Below are 20,469 nucleotides of genomic sequence, written 5' to 3'. Positions count from 1 at the left end.
GAGTACTCTTTCAAACGTCTTCTGCTGATCGTATTACTAAACGAGGACGTTTAAAATTTTTGGGTGTTGAAAAAGTTTGACCCTACTTTTTTATTTCTATTGTTTGCTAATAGATGGCGCTAATAGTACCCCCTCCCCTCCCCTCTCCCCTCTTCTCCTCTGCTGTATGGCAAATAGCACAAACATAGAAATCAAGATTTTGGAGAGCAAAACATAAAATTTGCATGCATCTGATGTCGAACCAGGAACTTTTATCTTTCGGGGAGTCAACATTATTTCTTACTCAGTCGTCATATAACATGAACGCACGCAAAGATTCACATGTGCTTTTATTATTTTGTGTTCGGTAAGTACAAGTATATTCTTACATAAATTATTGTTTAATTTAATAAATTGTAAAACTCGGAGCCTGCTAAACTAACACTCCTTCTGTATTTCATTAAACTATTGAAAGCGAATGTTGCGTGCACGCGGAAATAGCACAGAAAAAAAACCCGGATGGAAGCAATTTAAAATCACTGGGGCAAGGTCAGTATTACGAGAGCGTAAAAAACACGTGCTTCCATTCAACTTCGAAAAATAAGAATGAATATGTGCATACAGAACACATATGCTTTCTTTTCACAGTTGTAAAATCATATAAATTGTGCATGAAGTAAGTTACGAGAAGGCTCTCTCAATTAGGTACAAGTATTGTACAATTAGGTACAAATTGTTGTACAATTATTTCCCCCAGTTGCCCAGTTGGAGTTGGGGGCATAACACTGGTATTATTTGTAATCACAGTGCTTACTCATGTATTTTGTTTAATATTTTATTTCAAATTCACTGTCAGAAACTAGTGTTGCCAGTTTCTGCATGTAGGTTTACCTACTCTGTTGGTTGTCACTGTCAAGTTTTTAGTATTCGTACAGCATAAAAAGCTATAACCCCTCCTCCTCAAAAATATATACATTGTATACGCCAAGATGCCCAATAGCCTGGCAACACATCATGAAAAAACATGCCAAGAAGACCCAGTGGGTTTATAAGTCAGTGCTACCAATTCCTATTTGTAGGTTAGCTTAGCCAGTGAAAGATCATATAGTAGAATTTTTGTAGAGTGGGTGTTTGCGAGTTCCACGATGCCTTGCCCGAGGATACCCTATGCAGTGTCATCCTGATTGCGGAGAAGTCCTTCGCCTACGACGTGAAGAACGAGAGGGTGACGGAACAGTTTTAAATTCATAAAAAATTGCCACATACTAAAAATCAACATCCAACACATTTTAGGTTATATAAAATTTGTGAAAACCTTATAATACTGAAATATTAAAACAAACGGAGTCCCCCTTGTAGGTTAGTTCGGTGCGTAAATAAAAAAAATGATAGGTTAAGTTATATCACTTAGGATCGTAAGAAAATTAAAAAAAATCGTAAAAAAAAGATAGGTTAAGTTATATCACGTAACATCGTGATATACCTACCAAGTACGAGTGGGGGAAAAAATGAGTGCGATGAAAATTTGTACTAAAACATCGCTAAACGCTATAACATCGACAAAAAATTGTCAAAATATGTCAAAAACTTATATTCGATTGATAAAAAAAAATACCTACAAAATATGATCCTCAAATAATAACGTTCAAACAGTACCTAAATAAAAAAAATGATAGGTTAAGTTATATCACTTAGGATCGTAAAAAAAAGGATAGGTTAAGTTGTATCACGTAACATCATGATATACCTACCAAGTACGAGTGGGGGAAAAATGAGTATAGTGAAAATTTGTACTAAAACATCGCTAAACGCTAAAACATCGACAAAAAATTGTCAAAATATGTCAAAAAGTGATATTCAATTGATAAAAAAAAGGCATACCTACTAAGTACTACTTTGAAACAACCCAATAGCACTACTGAAAATGGATCGTGTGAGATGTTCCAAACTGTATGGCCCCTTGCTGACGATAACAGGGTGTTGATGGACTACATTTTGGTTGTCAATAAGCAGTGAATATCCGGCTATCTCCGAGATGGCAGTTATGTGTTATTACCATTTTCAACTACTTATTTGTGTGAACTGGGCTTCTCGACGTTGACTGCAATTGAAACATCAAAGAGAGAGAGACTCAAATCCATCGATGAAGAAATGAGGCTTGCTTTGTCAACGATTCCGTCACGAATCAGTCGTCTGTGTGCAGCTAGAGCAGGCTCAAGTATCACATTGAAGGTATGAGTAGAGTTATTTACTTAAAGTTCGTATTAGAATTATGTATTTTCTACAGTGAATTAAAGTTAATAAATTTATAATAAACTCATAAGTCTATTCATGTTTTATAATAATAATAATAACAACAACAACAATGATAATAATAATAATTGATTACAAAACAACGTAATATTTCGTAATTATATTAAGATTCATATGATTTTGAGGGGACAGACATTTTGGTGTGCCGCGTTGAGTCTAGGCCCGTCTGGGGTGTGCCGTGAGTAGAAAAAGTTTGCGGAACACTGCCGTAGATTATAAGTTTACGTTTACATGCGTTGTCTACACGTAATCTACGCGTAGATTACATTGGGTTGTAGTTTACATAGACTACGTAGACAATCTAAAGTGCATTAAAATTAAATTTCAAGGGTTTCATGAAAAGAAAGTGACATTTTCAACTATATTGGTTAACTAACGAACTTAAAAGAATCCTATTTACAACAAAATTTCTCTTCTCTTCTATTATCAACTAAGGAAGAAGATAAATAGTATGCAAGACAAACAACAGATGGCAGTCGTGAGGCAAGAGTGGTATTTTCCACATAAAACACTAGAATTTTCCTATGTTAGGTTTTTTCCTAGGTGAGAAATTGTTCGAATTTGGAAGGAAGCGTATGAAAAGTTCTCCTCACACATCAGCAACTGATACGTAGTATAATTTTGTTTTAGTTCCACGGCGCCCTTTGCTAAGTTATCACCTTTCGCCATGTTGTTTATATAGATTACGTCATCCACGTGTATAAAATAGTCTACGTGTAGAATGTAGACTATCGTTGTTTACGTGTAGACGCACATCACTGGTGGGAACTAATCAAAGGATGAAAATTACTGACTGAACTTACCAAAATAAAATCACCAAAGAGGCCTACTGACTATTTACTGACAAATTACATCATTGACTCTTGATGAAATATCAATTCAGAAACGAAACTGTAATTTCATTATTCAGCTTCCAACATCCCCATGTCATTAACACAACACAGATATTTTAAAGAATATTCATTATTGTGTGTACTATGTTTTAATTTTACACTACAAAGAGTATCGCTAGGTCCGTATCAATTAGCCTTTCTGTGCATAAACTTAAAAGCAAACTAAAACAAGCAAGTAACAATTCTACTCCATCTGTAGGCAAAAAATTGCAAGGATTTCCATTTAAATAAATTGAACTAAAACCACGTAAATTTAAATAAAAGTAATGAACAATAAAAACTAATTTATTCGTGTAATGTGATTCATTTTAATACAACTATTTCGAAGGTATTTCGAGGGCACTAGAGTTCCTCTCAGCATGCCTTGAAAACTTGGAGACTTTTCTTCGTTTTTTTTCCAAAATGCTGTGGACGTGGAAGTTATATGGTTTGTAATCCTTATACAATAAATCAAGGAAACTGTTACCATATACGTTGCGCACATAAAGTCTCTATGATTCATATAATGCAACAGTGACACAATTCTTATATAATGTGCCGAAATACACCCAAAATACCAACGTCATACTAGATTAAATAAGCAAAATAATAATAACATGTTGAATGTGATTCACTATATGATATATTAGTACATCAGGTGCAGTGTGTTCTTTATTCTTACTGTTTTCAATTAGATGCAGTCATGTAGCAAATTCTAGTAGTGTGAGGGACATTCTTTTTTTGGTAGGGGAATTTTTTTTAATCCCGCCCTTCTGGACGGAATATGTTTGAGATTTTCCAACAATGTGAAAATCTCAAATTCTACGTGCCATTTTCCCCTAGAGTGACTGTTTTGCATTTCTGGAATAAAAACAAACAATTTACGAGAAGTTTAGACCACTCAAAATATCGAAAACATCTAGAAATCATCCACTTTAAAACATGACTATTTGGAATTTCCCGACTGTTCGGGAAGCCATTTCCCTAAGTCGGGATCGGGACGAAAAGTGATTTCCAGAAGTCGAGATTGGGACTGGAAATGATTTTTCCAATCCAAGTACGGACTTTTCGGGATTCCGCACACCCTTAGCAACATCATATGGAATCCAGAGTCAACGAATGCATACCATATTGATAGGATAGTATGGCGACATGCACAGTTAAAAATCACGAGTCTGTGTAATATTCCGTTTTCAAACGCTCATTCAAAAGGCATCTTGCTTGGATTTAAGAGGTGTTCTGAACTACAAATCGAGCATTACACAAATCTTTACAGAAACACCATCTTTTGGTAAACAGCATTGTTGCTTTGGAGCAATTTATGAGGCCCATTTAGCTTAGTATAACAAATGCGCATCAAACCGAGAAGTCTGGAACTTATTCTCCTATGCAGACACAATTGTATCTTATCGCTAGAAACACCATAAAACACGCTGCGCATCTTCGAATGACTAAATCAACAATAAGCATATGGTTGTATGCATCCTAACGTTTCATTTTTCCGACAGAATTATCACAACAATGCCTGTTTGTACCGAGATCCACGATGTTGACATACCCACACAAGACACGTCAAACAATGGAAACTAAGATAGTGGCTGCACTGTGCCTACTACCTGTGATTGTGTTCAGCGCTACTGTATGTATAAAGACACTAGTCTTATTTGTAATATATATCTGGAAAGGGCAATGTTAATTGGTCCCATTAAATGATTGAGTTATTACAAGAGCTTGTAAAGTTACTTTTTTAAACTGAGTAACAGTTGCAGTTGCTTGGCTCAAAAAGTAAGTGCGTTACACTTACTAATTTTAAAAAGTAACTTAGTTATAGTTACAGTTAGTTAGTTAAAAAGTAACCTAGAAATAGTTAATCATTTTAAAAAGTAACTCAGTACTTGAAAAGTACCTCTAAGTTTCTATTACAGTTACTTTCTGCTGGAAATTTCTGCTCCGTTTTTAATCATATCAAAAGTTATTACGTGCTTACTACTGGAACAGGTACTCACTTAGAAATCAAGTGCTCCATGTGTGTGCAGGTTCTCAGGTCCAAAAAAATCGAGAAGTACGAGAATATGCTCAGATTTATTCCTAAGATCCATTTTCTGCTGATTAATCATTAAACTCAAAAACGACAAAACACTTATATTCTATATTTGTAACTATTGGAATTTTATATCTTGAAATTATTATTATTAGTATTTACTTCATGACAACCTTATGTTAACATTCACATTTGTATTTTTCCTCAATAATTCTCTACTTATATATATACACACACATTTGTATTTTTAATGTTTTTTGTTCTTACATATTTATATTATCTTATGACTAATATTACTGTAATGAGTATATTCGTAATTGTAGATATATTTGGAATTCTTTACTTCTCTTTAGTTTAAACAATCTTTCTATCTGTATTCATGTGCATTTCATTATATATACTTATATTTTCTTACGTAGCTCATGACAAGGGTTAAATAAATTGATTGATTGAATTGGTGTTTTAAGTCCAATTTATGCACAGCAAGGCTAATCGGGACTGGACCTACAGTTTAAAGTGGGATCCGAACCACTATGTGCCTCCACCAGGTATCGAACCCGGGATCCCTTGATTACAAGGCGACGACGCTACCACTGCGCAAGGTTAAATAAAGGAATTATTATTATTATCATTTTATTATTATTATACCTTTACAAAAGAATGGTTTCTTAGGATTAAACAAATACTTCTGCAACGTTCTAGGAAATCATGAATTAAAATGTGTGGTAACCCGTATTATACGTGCTGATTTTATCTAAATTATTTGGTAAAGTTATACATGATTTTGTTAAAATCGAACACAAAAGTGGTGGTGGACAAATATTTGCAGCCTATTTTTTCAAAAAATTGAAGTTCACTTTATGCTCAGACTGGAATTACTGTTTAAGTTAGGATTCGACCACTGTGCAATGTGCCACGATCGGGGAATAGAACCCTGGACCTTTCGATTACAAGGCCACGCCACTGACACTGAGTCGGCACTAGCAAATCCAATGAAATGGAATTTCTAGATTAGTAGAGTTGACGAGCTGTATCTTTGGAGGTGGCCTTGGCTACTACGCGCAGAGTGTGAGAGAGATACGTTTATGTAGTTGCCACCTACTCGCCCTTTGGGTGGTCGACAGCAAGGACAGAACGCAAAGATAATGACGCGCAGCCTATAGCTCCTCCCCCTTGCTACTGCGCAGCCGGGCTTGGGCAGGGTTCACCCGCAAAGATACAGCTCGTCAACTCTAGCGTGACTTCACACATTCACCAAGAGGACTGGATGGCCAGATTTCAACCCAAAGTAAACACACTGCAAGGCAGTAAATTGACTCAGAAATTGCACTTCATGCCATTCTACCCTAGTTTAATGGAGGAATAATAATGCACTACACTTGTTAAGTGTACATGAATGTATGTCTTGAAAGCATACCTAACATAAATGTTAACATTCATTTTTACCAAAGTTCTTCACAGCATCAATCAAAATGTAAATACATAGAGGTGTGCCCGTCGGACACTTTCAAGACTTTCCAAATACAATTCAACCTGAATTAACAACGCATATGTAAAATATTATTGCATCAAACTGCTGTTAAAATTATAAAGAAATATATTCCTCGGAAGATCAAGTGCTTTTTACGTCACAGTTTAATCCAACCTTCTTCACCGAATTCCGAACCGACTCAACTGCACAAATTCCAAATCGAATGTCAATTTTTGGATGTATAAGAGTTTAGTGCACATGCGGAATCCTCTATTAATTAATTTATTAGATTGGGCTTTATGTAATGATCTGTGAATATTTTTTTCTATTTCCGAAACTAGTATCTTTGATACTGACCGTAGTTACTTCAATAGTACACTGGGATCCACTAGTACAGGGTGGCTACAAACAAGCAGAAATGAAATTCCCTGACTTTTCCAGGTTTTCCAGGACAAAATTTACATTTTTCCCTGACAATTACAAACTAAACTAAATCGATGTTTTTGCAAATAGAAATAATAAAATCACACAGATCCACGTATGGTTTTGTTAAGTACCAATATTATCTTTCTTGAAATCGACTTAATTTCTCTATTCTCTATGATTTGAATTCAAACTGCAAAATAGTGAATTTGGAAAATTATTACAATTCACAAGCTAGGGAAGGATTACGCAATTTTGTCATACGCAGTAAGTTTAAAATAAAATACTTGATTATTTTTAAAGTTACGACTAAATGAGATAAGAATGAAGAGTGAATGATTAAGAAATGCAATTTGTAATTTATCAGTCTGTATGTTGGTTTGGAACTTTGTTTGCAAGAACCATGAGTGCAGACTCATTTTTCAATGCATAAAGCTACTTCTCTCTTCTCTGTAAAGAAAACAACTTAACTCTTGCATATAAGTGAAACAATTGAATCGAACAAAATAAAGTGTCACATTTCCTTACATTATCAATGGGATTTCTGCTTCAGTACAGTATATCCAAGTGAAGTACTGTGAAACTGACAACATGCAGTTACACCATTAATGCTGATGAAAAGGGTATGTAGGTATTAGAAATTTAACGCAAGGAATTTATAGAATTGCATTGTATAGGTACCTGATTTATCTAACCAAACATTAAAACAGTAACACTAATAATAAAAGCTTCTGAAAGTTCATATACGAGGGGCATCCTGAAAAAAGCTCCAATGGTGCCTATACGCAGCACTAGTGGTCGGAGAGCGACACACACACATGCAGGCAGGAAGACGTGGCATGTAGCTGCAATCTGGTACAGTTGCAATGCAGCCGTTTTAGGACAGTTCTAGGTTAAAGATTGCAGCTCTCATACAGTCTCCCACCGACTGCGATGTAGCTCAGAATTTGGCACAGAGCCACCAGCAATCGTGTGAGCTGTGCAAACCGGACGTCGTGAGTGATAGTATGGTCAGACGATGGTGCAGTCAATTCCCGGAAGGACAATCGAATGTGTACAACCCCATACCGCTGAGTACACGAGGGCCCTTTGCATCACTTCAGGTGAGAGATCTTGGACCAATCCCTGTACATCCCTGGCCTTGCATGTACCGATTTTCATCTATTTGTTTAACTGAAGAGGTTTCTGGCAGGGCAAGGATTTGACAGCTACACTGCTGTAGAGATAGTTCCAGTCTTTGCTGTCACACACATATACCACGGGCATACAAAATGTAATGCCATGCTACGACAAATGCCAGAACAATGGTGGTAATTATGCCAAACATTAGGTTAGGGCTCACTGTTACTAATGCAATAAATTACAACTGATATTCTTGTTTTATTTATGCCTAATCGGTAGGGACCTTGATATTTTGTTATTTTTTTTAAAAAAATTGGTGTATTTTCACATTTTCATTTTAGCGCATTTTCTGGTAAATATCTGAAATTATACCTTCATTGTGTTTTTAAACTACTGTTTCAAATTGTAAGCCACATGGCTTACGTCTCTTCGTGAAAGTTTGATATCTTGAAAGTTATATTGAGAAAGTTATTTTCCATACCCCCTTTTTAATTTTAAGGTAAGGATTTTAGATAATGGAATTTTCCTCGTATATACTGAAGGGTGCATAATGACCATAAGTGGCGACGCACCCAAAAAATTAAAATCAATCAATCTCACGTGACAGATACCAATATATTATGGCACCAAAAATTGACATTATCTTTTTTTGACTTGTTAGTGTTACGGTTTCCAAAATTCGCGTTTTTGTTTTAGAACATTTATCTGCCAAATATACCGAAACTTAATACTCCATTGTGCTTTTAAACAATTATTTTAAATTCTAGGTCGCATGGTCTACGTGTTTTCGTGACAGTTTGATATGTTGGAACAGATTTTTGAGGAAGTAAAAGTAAAGTGCTTCCCTGCATTTTTCCATGAAGGTGTATAGTAGGGGTGTGGAGTTAGGGCCCCACACTTTCTTGATCACGGTTGAAGGGAGGGGGAATGTGATCAGCACCACGCTCCTGGCTGCCTTGATCCCTCAAAGTTTCCTCAAGGTACCAGCTTCATATGATACTGGGTTGGTGCCGGAGCAGTTTGAATAGGTGGAAAACATCCCGGTTCTCCCCCGCAGGGGATCGACTATAGGTCTCTCAACATAGTAGTCAGACGCCCTAACAACTGAGCTCCATTATTACTCGCTTGACAAATGCGGATGGTGCGCACTTAGCTTGGTAATTCAAAACATATCTCGTGCTACAAATACGAAGATGTGACTACCGTGTGACGGTAGATACGCACTCGATCTCCTGTTAGAACCCTGCTACTTTGCTCTGTGATGCAAATGGTTTTGATAGAAGTTGAAAAAAATCGTGGGAAATACATGATTTAATGTGGCTCGGAATTATTCCATGTACGTATAACTCTATAGTTTACTCTTGAGTAAAATATTGGAAAACTTGCATGTTCTATGTACACAAACATGGCCTAGCAAATACAAGAATGTTGGATTTCATGAAATTTTTCGTTGTTTTAGGAAATTTCTTTTAAAAAAATCGCTAAAAATGCCAACAATTCACATTTTATGCCAAATTCTCATTATTTCGATATTTCGAACGGGCGAAATATGTGTCAGACATCACTGCACATTCCTAAACATAACTTTGCAGCAATTATCATTATCATACTAAAGTTCGCGGCTTCTCCCCAAAATAGTGTGAGAAGGGGCAAACTCCTGATTTTTATGTTTTTTCCATTGAAATTCTGGGGTCGCGCCCCCCAAACCCCCCCTTCCCCGGTTGCCGCGTTCTGAATTTGTACACGGTTGCATGCTCTGATGTTTTAGCTGCAAAACAAAAGTTATCCGAAGTAGATTGCTCCCATAGTGCCCGAGTTATAACGATTTTCCTCCAAAGAGTGTTCGAATTTAAAATTCCCGCCTAGATGCCGGGGCGAGAGAAATTCTCTCTCTCTCTCTCTCTCTCTCTCTCTCTCTCTCTCTCTCTCTCTCTCTCTCTCTCTCCTCCCGCCATCACTGGTTTCTGGCGCCGTGGTTCTGTTGCGGATAAAAGGGGCCTAAAAGTTGAGGCCGGAACTTACGAACGAGATTTCCTGTTCCCGTGCAGAGTTCCATAACGATATGTTTAAATAAATAAATAATAAAAAAATGAGACGAAATTCCCTGACATTTCTCTCACTTTTTTAGACACCTCAAATTCCCTGACTTTTCCCGGTTTTCCAGGTCTGTCGCCACCCTGTAGTATTGCTCGGCAAATTGTTCATGACTATTTTCATTAATTTTTAATTTAACATCCCATGTGTGTGAGGCAACCACCAGTTTAGTATTTCTTTTTCAATAATTATATACATATTATTTTTTTTGTATGTGTTTCGTGTGTAGTTTGCGCTCTTCTCTGGAGTATAAGTGATCCAGTCAAGGAGGACTCTGACGAGAAGGTGCGGGTAGAAATTTTGTATTTTAATTATATATTTTCTTTCTTGGGTTTATATTCAACATTAATCTATTCCTATTCTCCTGGGGTATTTGGGTTATAGTTAGGGATTAGTTGAGGTCCAGTACTACCAGTGTACCCTCATATACGGTCCATAACAGATTACGGGCAGCTGGATGTGGAATTTTAACATGTAGTGTAACAAAATACGCAAGAGGGCAGCATCTCGTGTGACTGACCAAAAAGGACTCTTGTTGGACACCCCCTCTGCCGGTCAGTCCAAGAACCACCTCAGGAGAGAGAAGGGGGAAGTTTTTTTTTATGTTTTTTTTCTCTCTCTTCGAGGAGAGAGGCTACAAAAAGACAACAAAGATATAATATGGCGGAGTAGAAGGACATAGTAAAACAGCCTGTAGAGAGTGTGCGAGTGTGCATTGTGCAAATAGTGCGGATAAGGATTTTTTGACATGTGTAATATCGAAGCAAGGATCTTAGGAAAGGATTGGACACAGTGAAAGAATGAAGCCGCAGAAAGAAAGTGTGTAAAGAAGAGGACTGGACTAGCTTAGAAGGAATATGCAGGTGAGAGTGCAGTGAATAAGGGCCCCAACGAAAGGCGCCGGGACTTAGTTAGTGTGTGTGCATGGGGTAAACAAAACAAATGGTAGAGGCCTCTAATAACTAAGACGGAACTGTAAATACAACAAGAAGCAAAAGTATATACTTATAATGTTCACAATCATTTAATCATATTTTTTCAACAACGCAGAAATAATAAATTCAATATTTGTATAAATATTATTGTACTAATTGTTTTTTTTTTGAACATCTTATTGTGCTCACGGCGGCGAGGTGGGGAAAGGGTTAACACCTACGTAAACTTTCATAAAGAGTCTCATGCCATCCCTTTCGCCTCTCCCCGTTGTGCGTCACATGGCGCCCAACGTGGGGCGAATCCACGTAAGCTGTAGAAAAAGTGAAAAGAAGGAAACAATAGATCAGTAACACAGTTTTAAATCTGAAAGGATGAAAATCAAAATGCCAGTTCCGTTGTATCTGCCATGGATCGTATGTGAGGATGCATGCTGTAGTGTAGAATAGAAAGTAAATTTTATAGATAATTTTAAATCTTTATTTCAGGACTTAAGCAATTTTATATTTTTGTGGGGTATTTCTAAATTTGTGTTGTTGTTAGTGTTTTATTTAAAGTGAGAAAAGGAATAGATTCATGACTATCATTATGGGGAGGCGTACGCGAGATAATGTCACGTCTAGTTTTATTCCTTCTCCAAAGGGTCTTCCTAAAGACGCCACTGTGGAGGGAACGCTGGGTCCAGAGAGGAGTGCTAAATGCACAAGGGCGGTTCATAAATCTGTCGGTGGTAATTCCTTGGGGGGAGGCCAGATAACTAATGAAGAAATTTTTGCCTTACTCCAAAATGTCCAGGGTACCCTGGAAGAAATGAAAAAAGATCAGCAGGAAACACGGAAGAGGTTAGAAAAAAATCAGGAAGAGCTTCAGAAAAATCATAACAATTTAAAAGACGATGTAAAACGCTTGGAAAAAGGTCACCAAGAACTAAAAGGGGAAGTGAAGAAAAATTTTAAAGATTTGTCCCAATCCAATAGGGGTATTGAGGAAAGGATGGGTCAGCTTGAGAGCGAATTCATTGAGATTAATCAGATCACTGGCTCTAGAATAGATTGCGTAAGCGATAGGGCAAATAAATTGGAGGAAAGGGTCACCACTCTCCACAATAATAGCACGGAGGATATACGCATCCACACAGGAGGTGACTGCGAGAAAACTGCAGAAAATGTAATACAAGCAGCGATGGCAGAATTCAACAACGCACTGCAGCAACAATATGACGCATTCCATCAAGAGGTTGCTTTGTTGAGAGAGGAAGTGTCGGGCCTTAAAAGGGACATCGCATCTGTAAGAAAGGATACAGAATCGGCTATCTCCGCGGTCACTCGACGATTAGATATTTTCATAGATAAAGGTGAGAGGCAAAGTTCACGGCCAAGCTCAGTTACGCCCTCTAACAATGGCAATAATGTATACTTACATAGAGATTTGAAATTGCCCACCTATCATGGGACTGAGGATGAATTAAAAACCCACAATTACATGCAAGAAATGAGGACATATTTCGCGTTGTCTCAGGTACCATATGAGCAACAAGCTCAGGTCGCGGGGCTATCGTTGAGAAACGCGGCTGCTAATTGGTTTACTATCCACAAAGGCAATATTACGGATTACAAGGGGTTTGAAAGTTGTTTTTCTCAAGAGTACCTGAGTGAAGAGAGACTCCTGAGACTGCGTGCTGAGCTCTTTACTTCTCGATACAATCCAGCCGACGGGAAATCTTTATGTGAATATGTTATGACCCTTGTCCAGAAGAACGCAATATTACCTTCGCCGCTCGAAGACAGGATGTTAGCTAAAATGGCTATAAAGCAATTGCCTGCGTACGCTCAGAGGTGCCTCATAGGGTCACCGGTCGACGCCTCTAAGCAGCTAATTAACCTTCTTAAGGAAATCCAAGAAACGTCGCATGCTGCAACTTTTCAACCAAACAATAGAGCGAGGATGAGACAGGTAAATTCTGTGCGTGGCGGAGAAACTGATAGAGACAGACGGAATAATTACGTCAGCCCAAATACGAGTTATTCTCGCGACAATGAAAGGAATGTCAACAGGTTCGAGAGGCAACCGCCTCAGGGCCCCAGACCCTTCGCGCAGCAAGGCCGAGGAGGGGGGAGCTACGGCAGACGTAATGGTGGCAACCACGGGTCTAGGGGGGAGGAAGAGGCGAGTCGCGGACAACAGAGCTCGCGGTTCTTTTCTGCCAACAGTGTATCAGTGGCAAGGCAAAATGAGGAAGACTGTCCCTCCAATAATGAAGCATGACAAAAGGGAAATATCCGAAAAGCGGAAAGACACTTAGGAAACCGGACTGCGATAAATGGATCTTTTGATTTATCTGGGGAAGAAAATACAAATTGTGAGGATGAAATGGAAGAATATGAAACTAAAGTAATGCAAGTTCATACAAGAGATGCAGTAAATATTAACCACAATAACAATGGAAATGGAGACGTTGTTTGTTCGATATTTGACCAGCTCATTCAGAATGAAAATGAAGTTTCGAAAAGCGAGGTGCTAAGAATGCCTATTATTTCAGTTGGTATAGGTGGAAGCCATTATCAAGCATTGGTCGACTCAGGGGCTATGGTCACTTGTTTATCAGAAGAAGTGTGGTTAGAAGTAGTAAAATGGAAGCCTGATATCCCTCAGTTAAGCGTAGGGAGCATCAAAGTAATATCAGCCTTCGGCAACAAGGCATCAAAGGTGGTGACGCAAGCATACGTTCCGCTGTCATTTGGGGAAGTGACCACTGATGTCGTGTGTCTCGTAATTCGAAATCTAGTGAAACCAATTCTATTAGGATCAGATTTCTTGAAGGCGTGTCGAGCTGTCATTGATTATGATCGAAACATTGTGGCGATGACAATAGAGCAACAATGTGTTGAAATTAAATTCTTGTCGCAGGAAGAGGTGCAAATAGCCGACGGGGTGCCGACCCTTTTTCTATCTTATGAATGCAAGGAGCCTATATGTTGTGACGAGGCTGAGATAAAATCGTTAAGGGGTTATGTAAATGATAGTTTGAAGAAAAACATGAACTCTAAGGAAGCGAAACCTCAAGTGACTAAGGCTGACGTGTATGTGTGCACAATGGAAAATAATACCACAAAAGCATCTCCGTATGAAATATTTTTCAACCGGAAACCTGATTAGGAACTCATGAAGCTGTTTCGCTTGCCTCAGCTGAACGCTTCCCCTCCATATGAGTACAAGCTTCTGGAAGTTAAAGAGAACATACAACTAGAAGCAGAGAGAAGAAAGAGAATATATGACAAACATCATACACTATCCTACAAACCTGGTGATCTAGTTCTCCGCAAGACCAACGTGTCCTCGGAGGTTGCAAAAGGGGTCTTTAAGAAGTTCGCCCAGCTGTACGAAGGGCCCTTTTCGGTCAGAAATGTTGTAAGAGTTAATTCCTATCAGCTGTGGGACGTAAGAAACAACAAAGACGCCGGGGTTTATAACAGCAGCCATTTAAAGCCCTACGTCACGGTCCAGGAAACAGCCGGAGAAAGCCATTGAGGGTCGAGGTGAGAAGAGCTGGTCATACAAGAGACCGTATTGTGCCGCTGGCATTGGAAAAAAAAAAAAAAAAAAAAAGGAGAAACAAAATAAAGTTCACAATTTTAAAGAATATTAGTGTTATAGTCTTGTTCATGTGTGTAATATAATGTTGTAATATCAATTTACATCTATATTTCTAATGAGTTATTATGGCGTAGTCTTATAGGTAGCAGGGGATAGGTCCCCCTAAAAAAAATAATAATAACATAATCATTTATTAAATTACAAGGAGTACGAAATCATACTGTAGAGGGCTTGCCCTACTGTATGATTACGTAGGGGGGATGTGAGGCAACCACCAGTTTAGTATTTCTTTTTCAATAATTATATACATATTATTTTTTTTGTATGTGATTCGTGTGTAGTTTGCGCTCTTCTCTGGAGTATAAGTGATCCAGTCAAGGAGGACTCTGACGAGAAGGTGCGGGTAGAAATTTTGTATTTTAATTATATATTTTCTTTCTTGGGTTTATATTCAACATTAATCTATTCCTATTCTCCTGGGGTATTTGGGTTATAGTTAGGGATTAGTTGAGGTCCAGTACTACCAGTGTACCCTCATATACGGTCCATAACAGATTACGGGCAGCTGGATGTGGAATTTTAACATGTAGTGTAACAAAATACGCAAGAGGGCAGCACCTCGTGTGACTGACCAAAAAGGACTCTTGTTGGACACCCCCTCTGCCGGTCAGTCCAAGAACCACCTCAGGAGAGAGAAGGGGGAAGTTTTTTTTTATGTTTTTTTTCTCTCTCTTCGAGGAGAGAGGCTACAAAAAGACAACAAAGATATAATATGGCGGAGTAGAAGGACATAGTAAAACAGCCTGTAGAGAGTGTGCGAGTGTGCATTGTGCAAATAGTGCGGATAAGGATTTTTTGACATGTGTAATATCGAAGCAAGGATCTTAGGAAAGGATTGGACACAGTGAAAGAATGAAGCCGCAGAAAGAAAGTGTGTAAAGAAGAGGACTGGACTAGCTTAGAAGGAATATGCAGGTGAGAGTGCAGTGAATAAGGGCCCCAACGAAAGGCGCCGGGACTTAGTTAGTGTGTGTGCATGGGGTAAACAAAACAAATGGTAGAGGCCTCTAATAACTAAGACGGAACTGTAAATACAACAAGAAGCAAAAGTATATACTTATAATGTTCACAATCATTTAATCATATTTTTTCAACAACGCAGAAATAATAAATTCAATATTTGTATAAATATTATTGTACTAATTGTTTTTTTTTGAACATCTTATTGTGCTCACGGCGGCGAGGTGGGGAAAGGGTTAACACCTACGTAAACTTTCATAAAGAGTCTCATGCCATCCCTTTCGCCTCTCCCCGTTGTGCGTCACAATGTGTCTTTAAGCGATGGATTTTTATGTACCTAGGTATGCTGGTGCAAAAGTAGTCAAGAGCTTGTTTTGAGTTTTATTTTAATTCTTGAAGCTCTTATTGGGTCAAATAAAGAGCACGAACATAGTGATGGACAATTTTCACGGTAATACTCGTTGATCCCACTGTACATCCGCCTCATTCAATAGTGTAGCAATTCGCAAGGCACAATTCGACCTACATCAGACAAAAATGTTGTGTAAAGAAGCGAATTGGCGTACTACTGAGAAACATCCACGATCATGTTATGTATCTTTAAGCAATGTATCAAATGTACATAAAAAATTAACCTCCGTTGACACCTGTTTCAATCTGAACTGAATCACAATATACAGTTACTGCAAGTATTATTATTTACTATTACAATAATATATTATACATTTAATGCATTTTTCTCTTAAAGTATATATTTCAATGCAAATAATTGAGAGAATGGAAACTTTTATGGAAAATTTGAAAATCTTGCTGATGGGCTGAAACTGTCAGAGTGCTTATGGAAATCACAAGGCTTTTTTGTATCGCATTTCGTGTATATATAATTGTAACGCGTTGTCGCAATTTAGATTACATAATGTATCATTTAGATTTTTATGTGAAATTGTGCTCGGTGAAGCTATGTCTACTGCCAGAAGTATCAACACCTTTTCTGTTGTGTGTTGTACGGTGTAGGTGAAGTGGTAGAACCGAAAATCCCAAGAAACATGCAAAATGTTGAATACACACATTTGTTGTTGAGTCTATATTCACAACTACAGTTGGCGTAAATACACATGCAATGTGTACATGTTACAACAGCATTTGACGGAATGGTTTAAGCAGAAATTCTCACTATGGATGCAGATGAATCAAGAAACACAGATGATGTTAATCCACCTACTGAGGAGAAAGTCCATCCAGTTATCAGTTGCGATTCGATTGTGATTTTTGTACCCCCCGATGGTGGTTTTGCAGCATGGCGTGTGCTTTTCTTCGCTTTTCTATGCAACGGGGTTCTGATGTGTGTCTTAAACAACTTCACTGTTTTCTATCAGTATATAGTAGCTATTTACAAGGAGGAGAAACAAGAAGACGCGGACACTGAGATTTCAAGTGTTGGTTCGTTAACTTTTGGATTGTTTTTCTTGTTCTGTCTTCCGTCCGGAATGGTTTCTGATAAACTGGGTATTCGACCTACCGTGTTCCTTGGAGGTGTTATAATTATGATCTCACTTTGCCTAACCGCATTTTTTCACACTAGATTCAAGGTTTTCCTGGTTAGCCATGGTGTATTGTTTGCGATTGGATGCTCACTAGCGTACGTGCCATCAATCGGTATCCTTTCGCATTACTTCGGACGGTATTTGGGGATTGCAAATGGAGTGACCTGTCTTGGAAGTGCAACATTCAGCTCAGCTTTCCCGTTCGCGTTCAGGGAGGTAACACGAATTGCTGGTTTAAGGTTGGGCTTCATTTTTGTAATGTGCTTGAACTCGTTAACGATTGTGTGTGCCTTCGTGTTTAAGCCGCTGATACATCCAGATATCAAGCGGGACGTTGACACCGGTTCAGGCAGGTGTAGATGCTTGAGCGAGTGCATCAATAATGAAGTGTGGGGAAGGACAAAGTTTAGATTATGGGTACTGGGTCTATCGGTATGTATCTTCGGGTACTCGATACCTTTTAACCATATAAAGAACTTCTCCAAATCTATGTTCCCTGACCGTGAAGGGGACTCTGACTACCTGATAGTATGTTTGAATGCTGCTTCTTTTGTGGGTAGAATTCTTGCTGGTTTCCTGGGCGATATTTCCAAATTCAGCCGCATGTATCTTCAACAATTTGCATTTGCAATCATGGGTGCAGCCATGATATGTATGGCAAACTCTCCAACCTTTCAATGGCTTGCTGTGTTCTGTGCCACATGGGGCTTGGGCGACGGGATGTTTATTTCACTCGTAGGTCCTATCAGCACTGAAATATGTGGAGAAAGAGGTACAACGCAAGCTGTAGGGTCCATCTTGGGTGTTTCGTCTATTTTTGCATTTTTGGGGAGTTTTACTGCTGGTGCAATTTACGACAGCGAGAAAACTTACACGGTTTCGTTTGTGGCTGGTGGTGCCTTATCTATAATTGGAAGCCTTGTACTGTTTAGTGAAATGTTGAAGTGTGCTCAGCAGAAACAACCCATTACTCTTCAATATATTACTGTGGAAGTTGTAGAGAAAGAAGCAGAATCAAGATCCATTCTGCAAGATATCATTCCTAGCGAAACACCGATGTTTTTGATAGAAGAAAGAGAGAAAACTTAAACCTGTATGTTAATGTTTAATTCCCAAGCACAATTCATCAAATTTGAAACACTTTCACATTTGATATCCTGTTCATACTAAATATCAGTACAAATTACACACTAGATGTAATATTCTCTAATAAATTCAATTTATTAAGAGAAATGTTCAATATTTCTTTGCTCAGCTGCTTTTGTTACTATAAGCCTCCAGTTGGCGTACTGAGAACCTTGTTTGCAATTAAGGGGCTCCGAGTTCCGATGGAGGCATATCACACACTTAAGTACCCATCTTACTTGAAACCTGCCCCGATCTGATCATAGAGTAATTTTTGTTACTCTGATTTTACTATTTGTTAAACTACTTATCTAAAATTTCACACCGAGTTGTAAAATTCAAAATCCAAGATATTAATTTTTTTTTTTAATCAATATCACAGATGTTTGTCAAATGTATACATAGATATATATATGAGAGGTTCAGAGCACAAGTTGTGAAACTAAATTCAAGACAGTTTCGAAAAAGGGCACATTTATATAACTTAGCACTATGCAGGGTGGCTACAAATCATGATTTTTTTGTAAAAAAATAGTTTTTGATTATTGTTTTGATTTAAATCGGATTTATTTTGTTTTTTTTAAACCATGCTTAAAATTACTTGTATGTTTTTTGGCACCCTACACATAGATACATGTTTTTTTTTTTACAGAAGGGCTTTTTCTAGTAAACGGTCCTGTAAAATATGTCAACAGTTTGACGAAAGCAAATTGAAAATAATATATGTATATATGTAAATATACATATATTTACATCTGTTTCTGATACGAACCTACTATGGAAATGTTTACTGAGTGTGTTAATGAAACTATAATAATTTCAGTAACATTCTTCCAGTGAAAATAAAACATTCCGGACTCTATAATTCTAACTTCAAATATTTTGAAGTCTTTGTAGCTAAATTTTGGCAATTTTTTTAATTATAGTTTGCAACATATCAGCTGCCATGTTTATTTACAGTTTAATTATAATGACACTATTTACGGTTTAAGATGATTAGTATTTCGTACATTTTTCTACACAAAATGTTTGATATTTTTGCCGATAACGATTATTATTATTAAATAGAAGAATAATGTAAATGTGTTTACAGTTTACATTTCCTTTCGCATGAGTACACCATCAGTACATATATTTTGCTTCCTCTCTTTTTCTTTCTTAGTGTCTAATAAGCACCATTAAATTATTACAATATTAATGTACTTTCACAAAAAGTTATTCTGATATCTACAAAATCCTTATGTACATTATTCTATACTAAATTATTTCTTTAAATTGATTTAAATCAGTGATAAAAAAAAGACTCGCTCTGCAGTTCACATGTACAGACGACAGCGCTCTTCTACAAATACGGCGGGTTGCCCAGGTCTGTCTTCTATAGCATTGTGTTTATAAGAGCCGCGGTGGTAGGGGATCTGACTCCCACAGGCGGGTGATCTCAGGTGGGACATTTTCAAGCATAGTCCTTCCAAGGAGCGGCTCTAGGGCAACCCTACGGGGTAGAGGCAGCCGGAGTGTGATGCTGATCACATCATCTCCAAAAATGGCCGAACATGGCATCTTGCCATATACAGAGTAGATTTACCTTTTACCTGTTTGTAATTGTACTGACAAGGGACGTTATGTAAGTGTTCCCCTCCGATTTCCATGAAACTTGGCAGGTGTATAGAGGGGTTCAAAGGAAGAAATACGTGATTTTTCGGCTAAAAAAAGGTTTTAGGGGGCAAAAACCCCCCTCAAATATCAAGATGAGGGTATTTATTTATCCCAATCTTCTATCAGACAGGAATGTAATGAATTCTAACTATAGTGTAAAATGAACTTGGGGAGTTGAACGGCATTGGGGACACAGATACCCACGTCAATTTGTCCTCATCTTGACATTTAAGGGGGGGCGGGGTTGCCCCCAACCCCGTTTTTTTAGCTGAAACAAAAAAA

The 20,469-nt window shown here is 37.8% G+C and overlaps 1 protein-coding gene across 1 annotated transcript in view; it reads left to right on the top strand.

The window, feature by feature from the left end:
* Positions 1-4,643: 4,643 nt before the first annotated feature.
* Positions 4,644-20,469, top strand: part of LOC145982533 (uncharacterized) — a 65,852-nt gene continuing 50,026 nt past the window's right edge. Inside the window, exon 1 of the mRNA XM_083115982.1 lies at positions 4,644-4,803. Within this exon, the coding sequence (XP_082972108.1) occupies positions 4,711-4,803 (93 nt within the window). The 5' untranslated portion in view covers positions 4,644-4,710. The remainder of the gene's footprint in view (positions 4,804-20,469) is intronic.

This window comes from Lepisma saccharinum, unplaced genomic scaffold (assembly GCF_977018435.1).
Source record: "Lepisma saccharinum unplaced genomic scaffold, izLepSacc3.1 HAP1_SCAFFOLD_232, whole genome shotgun sequence".
Taxonomy (NCBI): domain Eukaryota; kingdom Metazoa; phylum Arthropoda; class Insecta; order Zygentoma; family Lepismatidae; genus Lepisma; species Lepisma saccharinum.
Note: the sequence above shows the minus strand (reverse complement) of the source record. Positions and strands in the feature narration are given on the sequence as shown.